General features: G+C 42.8%; 1 protein-coding gene across 2 annotated transcripts in view; it reads right to left on the bottom strand.

Moving 5' to 3' along the window:
- The window catches only part of PTPN2 (protein tyrosine phosphatase non-receptor type 2), a 112,588-nt gene extending 96,688 nt beyond the window's left edge, over window positions 1-15,900 (bottom strand). For both annotated transcript variants that reach the window (XM_017498454.2, XM_017498452.2), the window contains exon 1: window positions 15,642-15,900. In XM_017498454.2, coding sequence (XP_017353943.1) covers window positions 15,642-15,710 — 69 coding nt within the window. In that variant the 5' untranslated portion in view covers window positions 15,711-15,900. The remainder of the gene's footprint in view (window positions 1-15,641) is intronic.
- Window positions 15,901-16,120: the final 220 nt, after the last annotated feature.

The following is a 16,120-nucleotide window of genomic DNA, read 5'->3' as shown; positions in this document are numbered from 1 at the left end:
ACTAGTTAAAAATAAGACAAGAATGCCTATTTCACTATTATTCAACACATTCTACATGTTCTAGCCTGAGCAATTAGGCAAAGGAAAAAAATAAGCATCTAAATTGGAAAAAAAAAAAAAAGATGTTAAACTATCTCTACGCAAAATGATATATAATCTTACATATAAAAAACCCTAAAGAATTCACAAAAAATTGTTAGAGCTAATAAACAAATCCAGCGAAGTCGCAAAATACAAAATCAACACACACAGTACACTTCTGTATACTAGCAATCAACAATACAAAAGAAATAATTAGTAAGGCAATCCTGTAATCCTAGCACTTTGGGAGGCCAAGGTGGCCAGATCACTTTGAGCTCAGGAATTCAAAACCAGCCTGGGCAACATTGGGAAACCTTATTTTCTTTAAAAAATAAAAAAAAGTAGTAGCTTGTGCCTGTGGTCCCAACTACTTGGGAGGGTGAGGTGGAAGAATGGCCTGAGCCTGGGAAGCAGAGGTTGCAGTAAGCCAAGATCATACCACTATACTCCAGCCTGGGCAACAGAGTGAGACCCTGTCTCAAAACAATAATAATAAATAATAAAGCAATCCTATTTTAAATAGTATTGAAAAGAATAAAATAGTGGTGAATAAACTTAACCAAGGAGACAAAAGGCTTACACATCGAAAATTATAAACATTGCTAAAAGAAATTAAAGACAAGCTAAATAAAGACAGCCCATGTTCATGGATTTTAAGATTTCATACTGTTAAGAAGGTTAATACTAGCCTGGTGTGGCGGCTCCCGCCTGTAATCCCCGCACTTTGGGAGGCTGAAGTGGGTAGATTATTTGAGGTCAGGAGTTCGAGACCAGTCTGACCAACACGGAGAAACGCCACCTCTACTAAAAATACAAAATTAGCCAGGTGTGGTGGCGCATGCCTGTAATCCCAGCTACTCGGGAGGCTGAGGCAGGAGAATCGCTTGAACCCAGAAGGCAGAGGTTGCAGTGAGCCGAGATCACGCCATTGGACTCCAGCCTGGGCAACAAGAACAAAACTCTTTCTCAAAAAAAAAAAAAAAAAAAGGGTAATACTATCCAAAGCAATATGCCAGTTCAATGTGATCTCAATCAAAATCCCAATGACAATTTGCAGAAGTGGAAAAGCCATCCTAAAATTTTATATGGAATTTCAATTTCAACGAACCCTGAATAGTCAATCTTGAAAAGTAATAACAAAGTTAGAAGACTCGGCTGGGTGCGGTGGCTCACGCCTGTAATCCTACCACTTTGGGCGGCCAAGGTGGGTGGATTACCTGAGGTCAGGAGTTCAAGACCAGACTGGCCATCATGGTGAAACCCCATCTTAAAAAAAAGACGACTCACACTTCCTGATTTCCCAATTTCAAAGCTTACTACACAGCTGCAGTAATCAAAATGCACTGTAATGGCATAAAAACATCTAGTTCAGTGGGACAGAATACAGTCCAGAAAAATTCTCCATTCTACAGTAAACTTATTTTCAATAAGGGGGCCAAGAGTATTCAATTGGAAAAGAATAGTTTTTTTCCAACAAATGATGCTAAGAAAATTGGACATCCACAAGCAAAAAAATGAAAATGGACCCCTACTTTATCCTATATACCAAAATTAACTAAAAATTAACCAACAGACCTAAATGTAAGAGCTAAAACTATAAAATTCTTAGAAGAAAACAGAGAGATTGAAAATCTTCATGTATTTGGATTTCATAATGGTTTCTAAAATATGACACCAAAAAGCACAGGCAACAAAAGAAAAACAGATAAATGGCTTTATCAAAAGTAAAAACGTTTATTTACCAAATGACTGTATCAAGCATGTAAAAAGAAAACTGATAGGAGAAAGCATCTGCAAATCATATACCTGACAAGAAATTAACCTGGAATATATATAAAAAATTCCTACAATTCAACACAAAAATTGGGCAAAGGATACGAATACACATTTCTCCAAAGGAGATATACAAATGGCCAAAATACATATGAAAAAAGTGTTCAACATCGTTAGTCATTTGCATTTAGTCATTGCAAATCTAAACCACAATGAGATACCACTTCATACCTACTAGTATAATTATAGTCAAAAAAAAAAAAAAAAGTGGAAAATAACAAATGTTAAGAAGTGGAGAAATCAGAACCTCACACATTGCTAATGGGAATGTAAAATGGTGCAGCTGCCATGGAAAATAGTTGGATGGTTCCTCAAAAAACTAAACCTGGAATTACTGTAGCATATTATCCAGCAATTCCACTTCTAGGTCTATAGTTTTAAAAAAAAATTGAAAAGCAGGCCAGCCACAATGGGTCATGCATGTAATCCCAGCACTTTGGGTGGCCAAGGCAGGTGGATCATCTGAGGTCAGGAGTTCAAGACCAGCCTGACCAACATGGAGAAACCCCCATCTCTACTAAAAATATAAAATTAGCCGGGCATGGTGGCACACGCCTGTAATCCCAGCTACTTGGGAGGCTGAGGCAGGAGAATTGCTTGAACCTGGGAAGCAGAGTTTGTGGTGAGCTGATATAGCACCATTGCACTCCAGCCTGGGGAAAAAGAACGAAACTCCATTTCAAAAAAATAAATAAATTGAAAACAGGGACTCAAACAGATACTTGTATGTCAATGTTCATTGCAGTATTTTTCATAATAGCCGAAAAGTGGAAAAAATTAAAGGCCTATCAACAGATGAATAAACAAAATGTCTATATTCAGATGGTGGCATACTAGTCTTCAAGATAAAGGTATGCAGTTTTGACACATGCCCTAACATGAATCAATCATTAAAACAGGGATTCCCCGGCAGGTGGGCTGCACAGCAGGACGTGACCAGAGGTGGGTGAGTGAGCATTACCACCTGACCTCTCCCTCCTCTCAGATCAGGGGCAGCATTAGATTCTCACAGGAACCCGCACCCTACTGTGAACCGCACATGTGAGGGAAGCAAGATCCTATAAGAATCTAATGCCTGATGATCTAAGGTAGAACAGTTTCATCCTGATACCATTCTCCCACCACCCCCCAACCCTCAGGTGATCTGGCCACCTTGGCCTCCCAAAGCGTTGGGATTACAGTCATGAGCCACCACGTCTGGCCCTGATTTATGTTTTAAAAAATGAAGCTATAAAACAAAGGTTCACATTCTGAATTTTAGTCCTTTGGGCTTGGTGGATCTCACCTATAACACCAGCACTCTGGGAGGCCGAAACAGGAGGTCAGGAGTTAGAGACCAGCCTGGCCAACAAGGCGAAACCCCATCTCTACTAAAAATACAAAAATTAGCTGGACGCAGTGGTATGCACCTGTAATCCCAGCTACCAGGGAGGTTGAGATAGGAGAATCGCTTGAACCCAGTAGGCAGAGAATGTGGTGAGCCGAGAACGTGCCACTGCACTCCAGCCTGGGGGACAGAGCAAGACTCTGTCTCAAATAAATAAATAAATTTTTAATTTTATTTTATTTATATTTTTGAGACAAGGTCTTGCCTTGTTGCTGAGGCTGGAATGCAGTGGCATGATCACGACTCACTGCAGCTTCGACTTCAGGGGCTCAAGAGATCCCCCAACCTCAGCCTCCCAAGTAGCTGGGACTGCAGGTGCACCACCACGCCTGCCTAATTTTTTATTTCTATTTGCTGTGTTACTTAGATTGGTCTCAAATTCCTGGTCTCAAGCAATCAGCCTGCTTCAGCCTTCCAAAGTGCTAGTATTACAGGTGGGAGCCGTGGCGTCTAGCCTTGAAGTTTTTATTTTAAAAATCTGTATTACTGTAACAATTTCCATCATTATTAGGGTGAAACAGTTAACAATATTTTATTAAATAATGTCAAATAATATTTTTAGTATTTCATACATAGCTTTGTTCTATGTATGGCATACAGAAAACATTACATTGTTGCACCATATTCTCCCTTTAACTACTACAATGTAGTAGCAAACAAGAACTTAGGAAATTGGAAAATAATCTTCTATTAATTTTATAATTTTATAAGGTAGGACCTTAAGATAATCCCAAATTTAAAAAAGAGTTTCTACTTATGGGATAACATACCTAAGTTTCTTTCTTTATACTTTAGATCTCTAAGTGAATCCTAAATTACATGATGGAAAGTGTTCACTTTCTGTTGTTAGTCAGATGTTTGTGCATACACTCTCTATAAAGATGCTGAGAAGAGAACAGTGAAGTATGAAGTATCTTGCATACTTTGAAACACCATTACTTTAGGATAGTAACCACTTAACTTATAGCCTTTAATATGCCTGACACTGGTTGGGGAGAGAAGATCCCTGGTGAAAAGTTCTTTTCTTCATCACAATTATTATTATTATTTTTTTTTTTGAGAAGCTCTCTTTGAGGACGAGAGTTTGGAAAATAAAATAGCTCACTGTCACTGAACCCTACTGTGTATCAGGCATATGCTATGTGCTTTTATGTGTGTTATCTAAGAGGTGGTTACAAATGAGAAAACAGACTCAGCTTCCAAGATTATACAGCAGTTAGGTAGCATATCCAGATAGGAATCCAGTACTTAACTTTAGCACCTATATATTTTTAATTTATATTTATATATATATATGTATATGCAGATGCTCATATGCATATATAGATTACATGGACATGGCAAAAATTAAACTGTACAAAAGGGTATAGAGTGAAAAAGTCACCTTCTCTTTTCCCTCAGTCCTTTCCCTTAGGTGATAACTGTAACCAGTGTCTTGTATATTTTCTGAGAGATACTCTTCTCTATGTATAAGCCAGCCTGCCTTCCTCCATCCACATATCCATCCCACCCTCGCAAACAGATATTAGCATACTGTTTTGCACTTTGCTTTTTCACTTAGTATGTACTAAAAATACTTCCATACAGATTATGAGTTCTTTTTAACAACTGAGGGCTGAGTGCATTGGCTCACACCTGTAATCCTAGCATTTTGGGAGGCCGAGGCGAGTGGATCACCTGAAATGAGAAGTTCAAGACCAGCCTGGTCAATGTGGTAAAACTTGATCTCTACTAAATATACAAAAATTAGCCAGGCGTGGTCACGGGCACCTGTAATCCCAGCTACTTGGGAGGCTGAGGCAGGAGAATCACTTGATCCCAGGACACAGAGGCTGCAGTGAGCTGAGACTGCACCATTGTGCTCCAGCCTGCGCAACAAGAGTGAAACTTTATCTCAAAAAAAAAAATTGAACAGTATTCATTACTTAGCCAGTCATCTATAACGCACATATAGGTTACTTCTAGGTTTTACCTATTATAAATAATGCTGCTATGAATAACCTTTCAAAGAAATTATATCAATGTATATATACTGTCACCAATCATGTAAGAAAGTGCCTGAGCTTCACCTACCCTATTAACAAACATTTTGCTCTTTGTCTGATAGGACTATAATTTGCAATTCTGTTATTATTGTGAAGGTAAACAGTTTTTCTTGTTTTTAAAAGCCATTTGTATTTCCGTTCTCTTTTTGGTATGTAGGACCTCTTTACATATTAAGGAAGTTCAGTTTTTGTCATATATTGCAAATATTTAAAAATTTAAGTTATCTTTTGACCTATAAAGGTTTTCATGTCAAAAATTTGAATTTTTATAAAATCACACTTAAGCCTTTTTTCTCTAGGTTTCTGTGACATGGCATAAAAAATTCTTTTTCATTCTGTTGATTACAAAAAGTTTTCTCCATTGTTTTCTTATATATTTTATGGTTTCATTTCTTTTATGTTTAGATTATTGCCCAACCAGGACTTTATCATAGTATAAAGAATGAGGTAGGTTGGGCGCAGTGGCTCATGCCTGTAATCCCAGCACTCTGGGAGGCCGAGGCAGGCAGATCACTTGAAGTCAGGAGTTCCAGACCAGCCTGGCCAATATGGAGAAACCCCATCTCTACTAAAAATACAAAAATTAACCATGTGTGGTGGTGCACGCCTGTAATCCCAGCTACTCAGGAGGCTGCAGAAGGAGAATAGCTTGAACTCGGGAGGCAGAAGTTGCAGTGAGCAGAAATTGCGCCGTAGCATTCTAGCAGCCTGGACAAGAGCAAGACACTCTCTCAAAAAAAAAAAAAAAAAAACCCATAAATCAGAACAGAAGCAGTTCCCACTATTACAAAGTTACTCCAACTTTCCAGGGCTATCCTGGCATAACAGGTCCTTTACTGAGACTAGAAGGGTACAAACTCTAGGAATCCTGTAGCCTTACCTCAAACCACAGAAAGAATTCCTTAAGTACTATAAGGAAACCGTAAAGAGGAATTGATAGCTTTCAGAGTATGAAACTGTTCAAATATAGTGAAAGAAGAAATAAAATAATTCAGTATCAGATTTTCTTTAGGGGAATGACAGCAGTTTGAGAAAAGGTTATAAATATTTGATCAGTGACATGAACCAAATGAAACTGATAGAGAAGAAGGGGTATATTAAATCAGAAGTACTGCATTTGAAAAGTTACTCATTGCATTCCCTTCCTCCATTCCTTTTGTTTGAAAAGGAAAAAAAAATCACACATAAATCTACACCATGTTGAAAAAGAAATCCACAGATAAAAGTATCCAACCTTGAATCAGTTTCTTTGTTTCGAGACAGTGTTGGGATTACAGGAGTGAGCCACCAGCCCAGCCCCTGAAATCAGTTTACCGACCACAACTTTTTATCCTGGGGATCACCAGGTAGGCCTATGAACCTATTAAAACCACATGGTAAGTTTGGGGGATTATATTTGTGTGGACATTTCTCTCATAAACAAGTTTCAACTTAAAGGTGTCTCATGAGGTCTATGATCTTTAAAAGCAAGGATTTCACTGTTAAGTCAAAACAACTTCCTGAACCATTAGTACTACTGTGACATATAAAGAACATTAAATAGGCACTACGTTTAAATACATTTAAAAAGGCATTACATTCATTTTTTAAAGCTATTTCAGACAATGACACCGCAAGACAATGTTATTTCAATTAAGAACATAACGGGCCGGACTCAGTGGCTCATGCCTGTAATCCCAGCACTTTGGGAGGCCGAGGTGGGTGGATCACCTAAGGTCAGTCAGGAGTTTGAGACTGGCTTGGCCAACATGGCAAAACCCCAACTCTATTAAAAATACAAAAATTAGCCAGGCGTAGTGGCACGCACCTGTAGTCCCAGCTACTTGGGAGGCTGAGGCAGGAGAATCACTTGAACCTGGGAGGCGAGGCTGCAGTGAGCCGAGATCACGCCACTGCACTCCAGCCTGGGTGACACAGTGAGACTCCGTCTCAAGGAAAAAAAAAAAAAGAATATAACAGAAGTTTAGTTTTCTTCTACTCAGGAGAATCAGCACTTATAATTCTTTAAAGTTAGCCTGTGGAGCTGTATCTCTTCCTCAGTTATCAGTTGCTGTCTTAAATTTTATATGGTAAACTGATTTAGGATTTAGTATATGGCTAATCACTTTTACCCAAAGTAAGGAGGATATTTTTAAAAGTTCCAGTTTATTAGTTGGTTTAAATATCCTCTGACTCTTAACAGCTTTCCGTTAAGAAAAAACTACCTTAACGGGGCATTAAGTGGAACTACAACACAGTTAATAAATAGAGTAGAGAATCTAGATGAGGATTTCCAAAGGAAACAAATCATACATAACATTTATTCGAGAAAGTGAAGAGCACACTTATGTTAATTTTAATTTCGCTTACCCAGACCTTATCTGTCCATCTCTCTGGTTTACCCAGACTATTTTAAGGACCAAAGGAAAGAAAGTGAGAAAAGAGTGGGCAGGTAAGAGGAAAAAGATGACGCAGCTAAAAGAACAGCAGGAGACTGAGAGAGCTGTAACGGTTCTCCAACTGCAAATGAGGAATTCTCTGCATAGTAACGATTTGGAAAAAGCAAAAAAGGGCTTTTAAGATTCTTCTTGGCCAAGTACTGCGGTTCCCTAGTACAGTACTATGAGAAGGCGGGATGGGAGGATCACTTTAGCCCAGGAGTTCAAGACCAGCCTGGGCAACATGGTGAGAACCCGTCTCTACAAAAGATAAAAAATTAGCCAAGCAGCTGGGCATGGTGGCTCATCCCTGTAATCCCAGCACACTTTAGGGGGCCGAGGTGGGTAGATCACGAGGTCAGAAGTTCCAGACTAGCCTGGCAAACATGGCGAAACCCCGTCTCTACAAAAACTACAAAAATTAGTCTGGCGTGGTGGCACACGCCTATAATCCTCAGGAGGCTGAGGCAGGAGAACTGCTTGAACCTGGGAGGCAAAGGTTGCAGTGAGCCGAGATCGAGCTTCTGCACTCCAACCTGGGTGACAGAGTGAGACTCTTCCTCAAAAAAAAAAAGATTCTGGTTAAAATTAAAAAATCAAACAAGAGGCAACTAGAAAAGCTAGGGGACAAATGCAACTATCTGGATTTCTGTAATTATAGATATCAGTAGATTTGCAAACAAGTGTGATTGATCTCTGAATCCCAGATACTGTTTTAAAGGCCTCAAGTCTCAAAATGACCCTACCTATTATAACACATCCATTCCCTCCTAGCTATCAAAATTAAGATGATTCCCTCTGTGCCACTGATCTCAAATAGATCATAAAAACAAAACAATGTAAGCAGTCACATGGATAAATTTGGGCAGTGCTGAAATGAGAATCAGAAGTACTAGATTTGGGTCCCAGTTGTGTCACTAACAGATATTGTAACATTAGGTAAGTCACAATGCTATTGGCCCAGTGTTTCCTCAGCCATAAATTAGGGGTTTGGAATAAACTCAGATGCTGACATTTTAAAAGGGAGCAGTTTTCCTGTGTTTAGTGAACATTTACTGAGCATCTATCATGTTTCAGGTCCCATAAGTAGATGGTGGGAAAACAAAGGAAAAAGAAGACCACCCTCAAGGAGCTACACAGACAAGTAGACAGTTACAAAACAATGTGGTTCATATTCTAATAAAAGAATATAGAGAACTAAGAAATGAGAGAAGGAGGAGCATATAACTTTGCCCAAGGAGACTAGAGTCTAGACGTGAAGATGTTTCCCAAATAGACACAGTAGGCATGGAATATATCCAACATGTGAAGACTCCAAATTGTGACAGAGCAGCCAATCTTCAAGGGAATTCAAAGAGTTTGTGTAACCATGTAAAAACACTGAGATTAGACGGCAGGCAGAAGAATGCATAACTAGTAGGCAAGGAAAGTGTTTTAGAAAGAGAGTTTGATTCACCTGCCTAACTGGCTGCCCCACTGTAAGTATGAGAAGAACACCATGCATTTGATATCTGACTTCTAAAAATTAGCTGACTCACAAATGGTAAAAACTGTTCTCTAACAATAGTTGAACTATGAATTTCTAATAAAAGAAAAAAAAATTGACCAGGTGCAGTGGCTCATGCCTGTAATCCTAAAATGGTGGCAGGCTGAGGTAGACAGATTGCTTGAACTCAACAGTTCAAAAACAGCCTGGGCAAGATGGTAAAACCCTGTCTCTACAAAAAATACAAAAAAAATTAGCCGCCCAGCTACTTGGGTGGCTGAGGCAGGAGGATGTCTACAGCACAAGAGGTCGAGACTGTAGTGAGCTGAGACCGCACCACTGCACTCCAGATTGGGTGACAAAGTGAGACCCAGTCTCAAAAAAAAGAAAGAAAGAAAAAGAAAAATGTGTGGCCAGGCACGGCGGCTCATGCCTGTAATCCCAGCACTTTGGGAGGCCGAGGCTGGTGGATCATCTGAGGTCAGGAGTTCGAGGCCAGCCTGGCCAACACGGTGAAACCCCATCTCTACTAAAAATACAAAAATTAGCAGCGCATGCTCGTGGGTGCCTGTAATCCCAGCTACTCGGGAGGCTGAGGCAAGAGAATTGCTTGAACCTGGGAGGCAGAGGTTGCAGTGAGCCAAGATCGCACCACTGCAATCGAGCCTGGGTCACAGATCAAGACTGTATCTTAAAAATACATACATAAAAAGGAAAAATGATCGGTCAGGAGTTCCATTGTTTATAAATCCTGATTCATCAACCAAATTCCAAGAGGGTGAGCTGAGAGGCTCACCTGAGCCCAGGAGTTCAAGGTTGCAGTGAGCTATGACCCCACCACTGTACTCCAGACTCGGCAAGATATCCCATCTTTAAAAAAGAAAGCAATTTAAAAATAAATAAACCAAATTCCTTCTGAGCCATCGCTTCTTAGAAACATCCCATAACGTGGCTTTTGTGATTCTCCAGTTTTACTCTTTTCTTCAGCAGGCTCACAGATGCCATTCCTTCTCTCTGCCTTTCTCAAAGCCCAGCCTGATGCAGACAGTAATCAGCAGTGACGAAACAAAAGGCAAGAAGCAATCACGAACACTGCTCAGAAAATCAGAATTAACCTCATACAATCAGACCAAATTAAACTTTTCTACCTTTACCCTTCATTGTGTGGTTCTTGTTTTAGAGACAAGACCTCACTCTGTCACCTAGTCTGCAGCACAGTGGCACAATTCTGGCTCACTGCAGCCCTAACCTCCTAACCTCAAGTGATCTTCCCACCTCAGCCTCCTAAAGTGCTGGGATTACAGGGATGAGCCACTGCCTGGCCAGCACTCTTTCACAATCAATTCTTCCACCTTTGCGCTCTTGGTCCCATTGACTCTTGCTTTCCTAGAAGATTTCTGGCTCCAACAATCATCCCTTCTATTTCAACCTCCACCTCTCTCTTTAGGTTCATCCCTGCAATCACATAAATATATCAAGTTGCTCTTTCCTCCTACGAAATCAACACATATTTATCAAGGGCTTACTAAGCACCTGATACTATGTAAAGCACTGGCACTGCCTTCATGAAACTCTGAAGAGGTGGTAAAAATACAAACTCAGACTAACAGAGTCTGTTCTGCTTCAATCCGAGAATTCATTTCTAAGAAACCTCCTATTATCAAAGTCATGAAATAAAAGACATTGTTCAAAAGGAGCAAAAAGGAGTAAGAGACCAGATAGTTTCAGACTCAAAATACTAAATTCATTTTACCTGCAAGAATTTCAATAAGGTATCAAGTTCTCCTACCACTAAGCAAGTCCATCTTTTAGTTGTATTCAGTTTTTGCTAAGAGCAAAGCCTTTCTTTTCCCAGCTCAATTAGCATTACCAAAAAAAAAAAGCAGAACTCTTCGCAAACATTATCAGAAACATCACCCATCGTTGTGATAAACAAAGCAGAAAGCCACCTTAAACATTTTTTTCCTACCCAACTTGTGTTACTTTCGATAGTGGTTTGCTTAATGCAAATCGTGTTCCCGACATCATTTGCTGCTGTATGACATCCAATTCCCGCTATGAAAGGGGAAGTCTTGGGATGCTAGAGAAGTAAGCCAAGGGGCTCATACCCAGCATGGGCAGGTCAGGAAGGCCTGCCAAGGAAGTGAGACTTCAGGGATGAGTAGGAGGCAGTTAAGCAAGAGAGGAAAGAGAAGGGGGAAAGTTGTGCCAAGACAAAGAGAACAACATTTACAAAGGCCCTAAGGGGAGAATGGACACACAAGCTTCCAAGAACACAACACGGTGGAAAAGAGGGAGGACAGTGACAGGGGAAATCAAGTGAGAGGCAAAGGCCATGAGGTCTTGTGGGCTGAATTTACATTGTGAGCAACAAGAAGCCATTAAAGGGTTTAAGTGAGAAGTCACACAATCTTGCTTCATTTTAGCTACCTCTCCTCACTTCTTCCCTTCAAGTTCGGCAAGTGTACACTTGCTAGTTTGCATTTTTTCCTGCCTTCTCTCCTGAACTCCAGGTATCTGTCTTGTGAAGTCCGCTGATACGTCTCCCTTTAAGGTATCTGTTAATCTAGCTGTTTAATGTAATGGCCCTCTCAGGCTGGCCCTTACCTGTCAGGTGGCCCTGTTGACCCTCAACTCCCTCCAATGCTTTCCTCCCCACTTCTGCAGTTGTTCCTTGCCAGTCTTTTTCACAAGCTCCTTCTTTCTCTACCCGTCCTTTTTTTCTTTTTGAGACAGAGTATTGCTCTGTCGCCAGGTTGGAGTGCAGTAGAGTAATCTCAGCTCACTGCAACCTCCACCTCTGGGGTTCAAACAATTCTCCTTGCCTCAGCCTCTAGAGTAGCTGGGACTACAGGCATGTGCCACCACACCTGGCTAATTTATGCATTTTTAGTAGAGACAGGGTTTCACCATGTTGACCAGGACGGTCTCGATCTCCTGAAGTCATGATCCGCCCGCCTCAGCCTCGCAAACTGCCGGGATTACAGGCATGAGCCACCATGCCCAGCCCATCCTATTAAATGTTGTCTGTCCAGATTCTGTCCTTGGCCCGTGGTATTTCCAAACGCTCTGTATCTTCCCTGGATGATCTCACCAATATCCAAGACACCAAATATCAACCATAAGCTCATGATTTCAAAAATCACATTTTACTCAGATCTCTCTCCCAAACTCCAAATTTATACATTCAACTAGCTTCATTTCACTGTCTTGCAGGTACCACAAATGGAATTAAACAGTTTCAAAACCAAGCTTATATATAACTTACACCCCTTTACCATTTCATTTCAAATCTCTATCTCCCCTCCATCCCTCCTGCCACTGCCCAAGTGCAGCTCACCATTTCTCTTCAGGTTTACTTCAACCAACTACTGCCCTGTGCTGCATGCCTACACTTTTCCCATTCAGCCCACTAGCAGTCAGAACAATCTTGCTAAGAAGTAAAATGATCTGCAGGGTGCAGTGGCTCACGCTTGTAATCCCAATACTTTGGGAGGCCGAGGCGGGTGGATCACCTCAGATCAAGAGTTCAAGACCAGCGTGGCCAACATGGCAAAACCCCGTCTCGACTAATAAAGTACAAAAAAATTAGCCGGTCATGGTGGTGTGTGCCTGTAATCCCAGCTACAATGGAGGCTGAGGCAAGAGATTCGCTTGAACCCAGGAAGTGGAGGGTGCAGCGAGCTGAGATCGCAACACTGCACTTCAGTCTGGGTGACAGAGCAGGACTCCATCAAAAAAAAAAAAAGAAGTAAATATGATCATGGTATTTCCAGGCTTACAATTCCACTTAAGTGGAGTTCCTATTAACCAGCTCAAATTCCTTAGTCTGATCTACAAGGGTCTTCTAAGGCTCTGCCTTATTCTCCAGCACCTTAACTTCACACCAGTCTCCAGGCTAAACTGTGGGTGGTTCTCTCAGCATTCCATCCTCAGTGCCTTTGTGCACTCCCTCCCTCCTGGGACACTAATTCTCTTCACCTCCCTTGTCTTCTTCGCCTGGCCAACGTCTTTCAAGACTCAGGTGAGGTCCTCCCTCCCCTAAGAAGCTTCACCAGAACTCCCATGTGCACCTCTTTTTGAAAAATACAGGATTCCTAGGTACTCACCTCTACAACACCCTTAACTTGAAGCTAGCTTTACATGTATGACTTTTAAGTTTTCATCTGCTTACCTATTTACAGGGCTGCATCCTTAAAAACTGGGACTCTGTCTTTCAACAAGAATCCTAGGTGTCTAACACTAGCATAAAACAAGCATGTTACGAGTAAATTAATAAAAATATGGAACTACAATGAGGCCCAAAGAGAACAAGCCTCAGAGTGTGAGCACCTTGAGGGCAGGAACTTTGTCAGGAGCAATTCTCTGCTGAATCCCCAAGGCCCGAAGTAAAAGCTGCAAAGTCACTGGAGGTCCAGGCATATTTGTGGAATGGCTGAATGAATGTTCTAAGGCCACAGGAAAACACATAGTCCAAACTTCCTGACTTGCTTTCCATTACTAACTTTCTTGGTTTGTGACCTACTTTTACTGTAACACCAGTGAGCATGGCACAGTTTCTACTGACCAAACTAATAGTCTTGTTTTTCCAGTAGGAAAAAATAATAATATGAGCATTGACCAAACAAGTAAAGTACATGATTCCTCAGTAAGAATCTATAGAAGGATTTTCTGATCTCTTTGAAAATGGATGTGAAATCTCCAGTGGATGAAAGTTTATTAAGAGTAATCACAATTCTCATTGAATTTTCAAGGATACTAGTGATACCAAAGAAAATCAAATTTCTTAAACCAAAATGTTAAGCGGAATTGTTATATTCATTTTTCTCTTTTCAAATCTATTTTGATATATAACTTATCCCTTAGAGACAGCAGCCTCTGCTAAAACAAATGTAATTGGAGAAGATGCAGCAGCTGGCAGGCTCTCTCTCACATTAAGATTCCTACCAGAATTTACATTTCAGATTGTCTATAATTGGAAGAGTCCATACCAGCATTCTTTAAAACTTACAGCCCTATTCTAACATACTCTATCATGGGAATCAGGATATTTATACTTCCCTAGTAATGTGCTCAAGAAGAAAACGTTACTTTCTGAACACATTTTTCACTGTCATCTAATTAGATGGAAAGGGGAAAAACCCAGGATTATCCACATTTACAGGAAAGCCCTTCTTTTCTTTTACTTTACAGAGAGAACCAAACATCAGAAGCAGCATTAACAACCGTCACCAAATTCAATCTTGGGAACAATATGTTAAGAATCAAACAGAGGAGTAAGCAATTAAGTCATTTTAAAGGGAAGTTTTCTTTAACTTTTTTTAATGTAATTTTCTTTCTTTTTCTAGACTGCTCAGCAGTTGTTTGAATTAAAAGGTGGTCTAGCTGACATAAAAAAGCAAATCACAAGTGTTCATACTACAGATATGTGAGCTGAATAGGCACAACTACTCTCGGGCGATAGGCGTCGTAACAGGGTGCCCTCTGGGAAGGTGATGAGGGCACTTTCTCAGGACATGGAAAGGTTATTTTGATTTGAGGGGCCTGCAACGGGGATTCGTTCGTGACACTCGTTTGGGAGCACACATGAGATCTGCGTCTCACTGTAGGGAAAGTATACCTCAGTAAGGAAAACTATAAAGAGAACGACACGCTATCACTGGACGAACACAAGCCGAGCCTCTTTCGTTCCGAGAAGGCTCTGTGGGGCACCCTACGCTAGGCGCCGCTGGGACGTGACGGAAAATGAAGACGGGCGGGGGGGTGGGTCCCGGGAGCGAGACCACTGCCAGAGGCCACGAGCCACCCCTAACCACCGCGGTTCCACCAGGAGAGCTTCGCCTCGAAGAGGGCTGAGGCGGCCGGCCCGGCGCTTAGAGCGCCAGCTCGACTAGGACATCGCGGCCCTGCTCGCCCGCCCCCGCCCTCGCCGCTCCCGGGGCCACCGGCTGCCTGCCCCGCCACAAAACATCCAGCCGAAGAAAGAGCTGTCCACAGCGGCGTGGGAGCGACTGCAAGGCTGCAGCCCTGAGGGGCGCGGCCCGGCGCCCCAACACTGGCTGCCCGTGCTCCCACACGGATTCCCCAAGGACTCCAGACCCAGGCCGAGCAACGCTAGCGGCGTTTCCACGCGCTACACAAGAAGCTGCTGGGGCGACGCCTTCCAGAACTAACTGCGCTTGCGCTAACCTTGAGGCCGCTCAGCTCAAGTCTGCTTCCCCCCCCCTCCCCAGGAGCAAGAGAGCGGTCAGCGCAGGCGCACCCCTGACGCGGCTCGCGCCGCCACTTCCGCCCCGAGCGAGAAGCGGGGGAGGCGGGAGGGAGCTTGCGGGCAGGGCAGGAGTCCAGATCTCGGAGGAGATCGGCGATCGCCGCGCGGGTCCGCGACTCACCAAGTACAGCGGCTGCCAGCGACGATGAGCATCCAACTCTTCAAACTCCTGCTCGATGGTGGTGGGCATGGCGGCAGGAACGTGCTGGCGCGAGCAGAGCCTGCGCCGGCTGAGAGGCTCAGGCCCCGCACGATCCGCGGAGAGCGCTCTCGCTGCGGCGCATGCGCGCTGCGCGTCGCGCCCCGCCCCCACGCCAAAGCCTGGCCGGCTGTGGGGAAAGTACCTGGAGCGTCGGACGTCAGCGCGCAGACTCTGCGCCCGAGCGCTGCGCGGAATCGGCGGCGGGGCGGGGCGGGGCGCTCTGGGTGGGGGGGCGGGTTCGGAGTGTGCCCAGGTGGGAGGGGGCGGGGTCAGGGGACCAGCGGTTGGCGTTGGTCCCGGCGCACGGAAGGAGAGGGCCCGCCCCTTGGCTCCCGCTTTCCGGTACTAGGGAGGCGGTGTTGTCGGTAGCGCGCCGTTACTGGAGGAGGACTCCCTCC

The sequence above is a fragment of the Cebus imitator genome, unplaced genomic scaffold (assembly GCF_001604975.1).
Source record: "Cebus imitator isolate Cc_AM_T3 unplaced genomic scaffold, Cebus_imitator-1.0 Scaffold242, whole genome shotgun sequence".
Classification (NCBI taxonomy): Eukaryota; Metazoa; Chordata; class Mammalia; order Primates; family Cebidae; genus Cebus; species Cebus imitator.
This window is presented reverse-complemented; position numbering and strand designations above follow the sequence as displayed.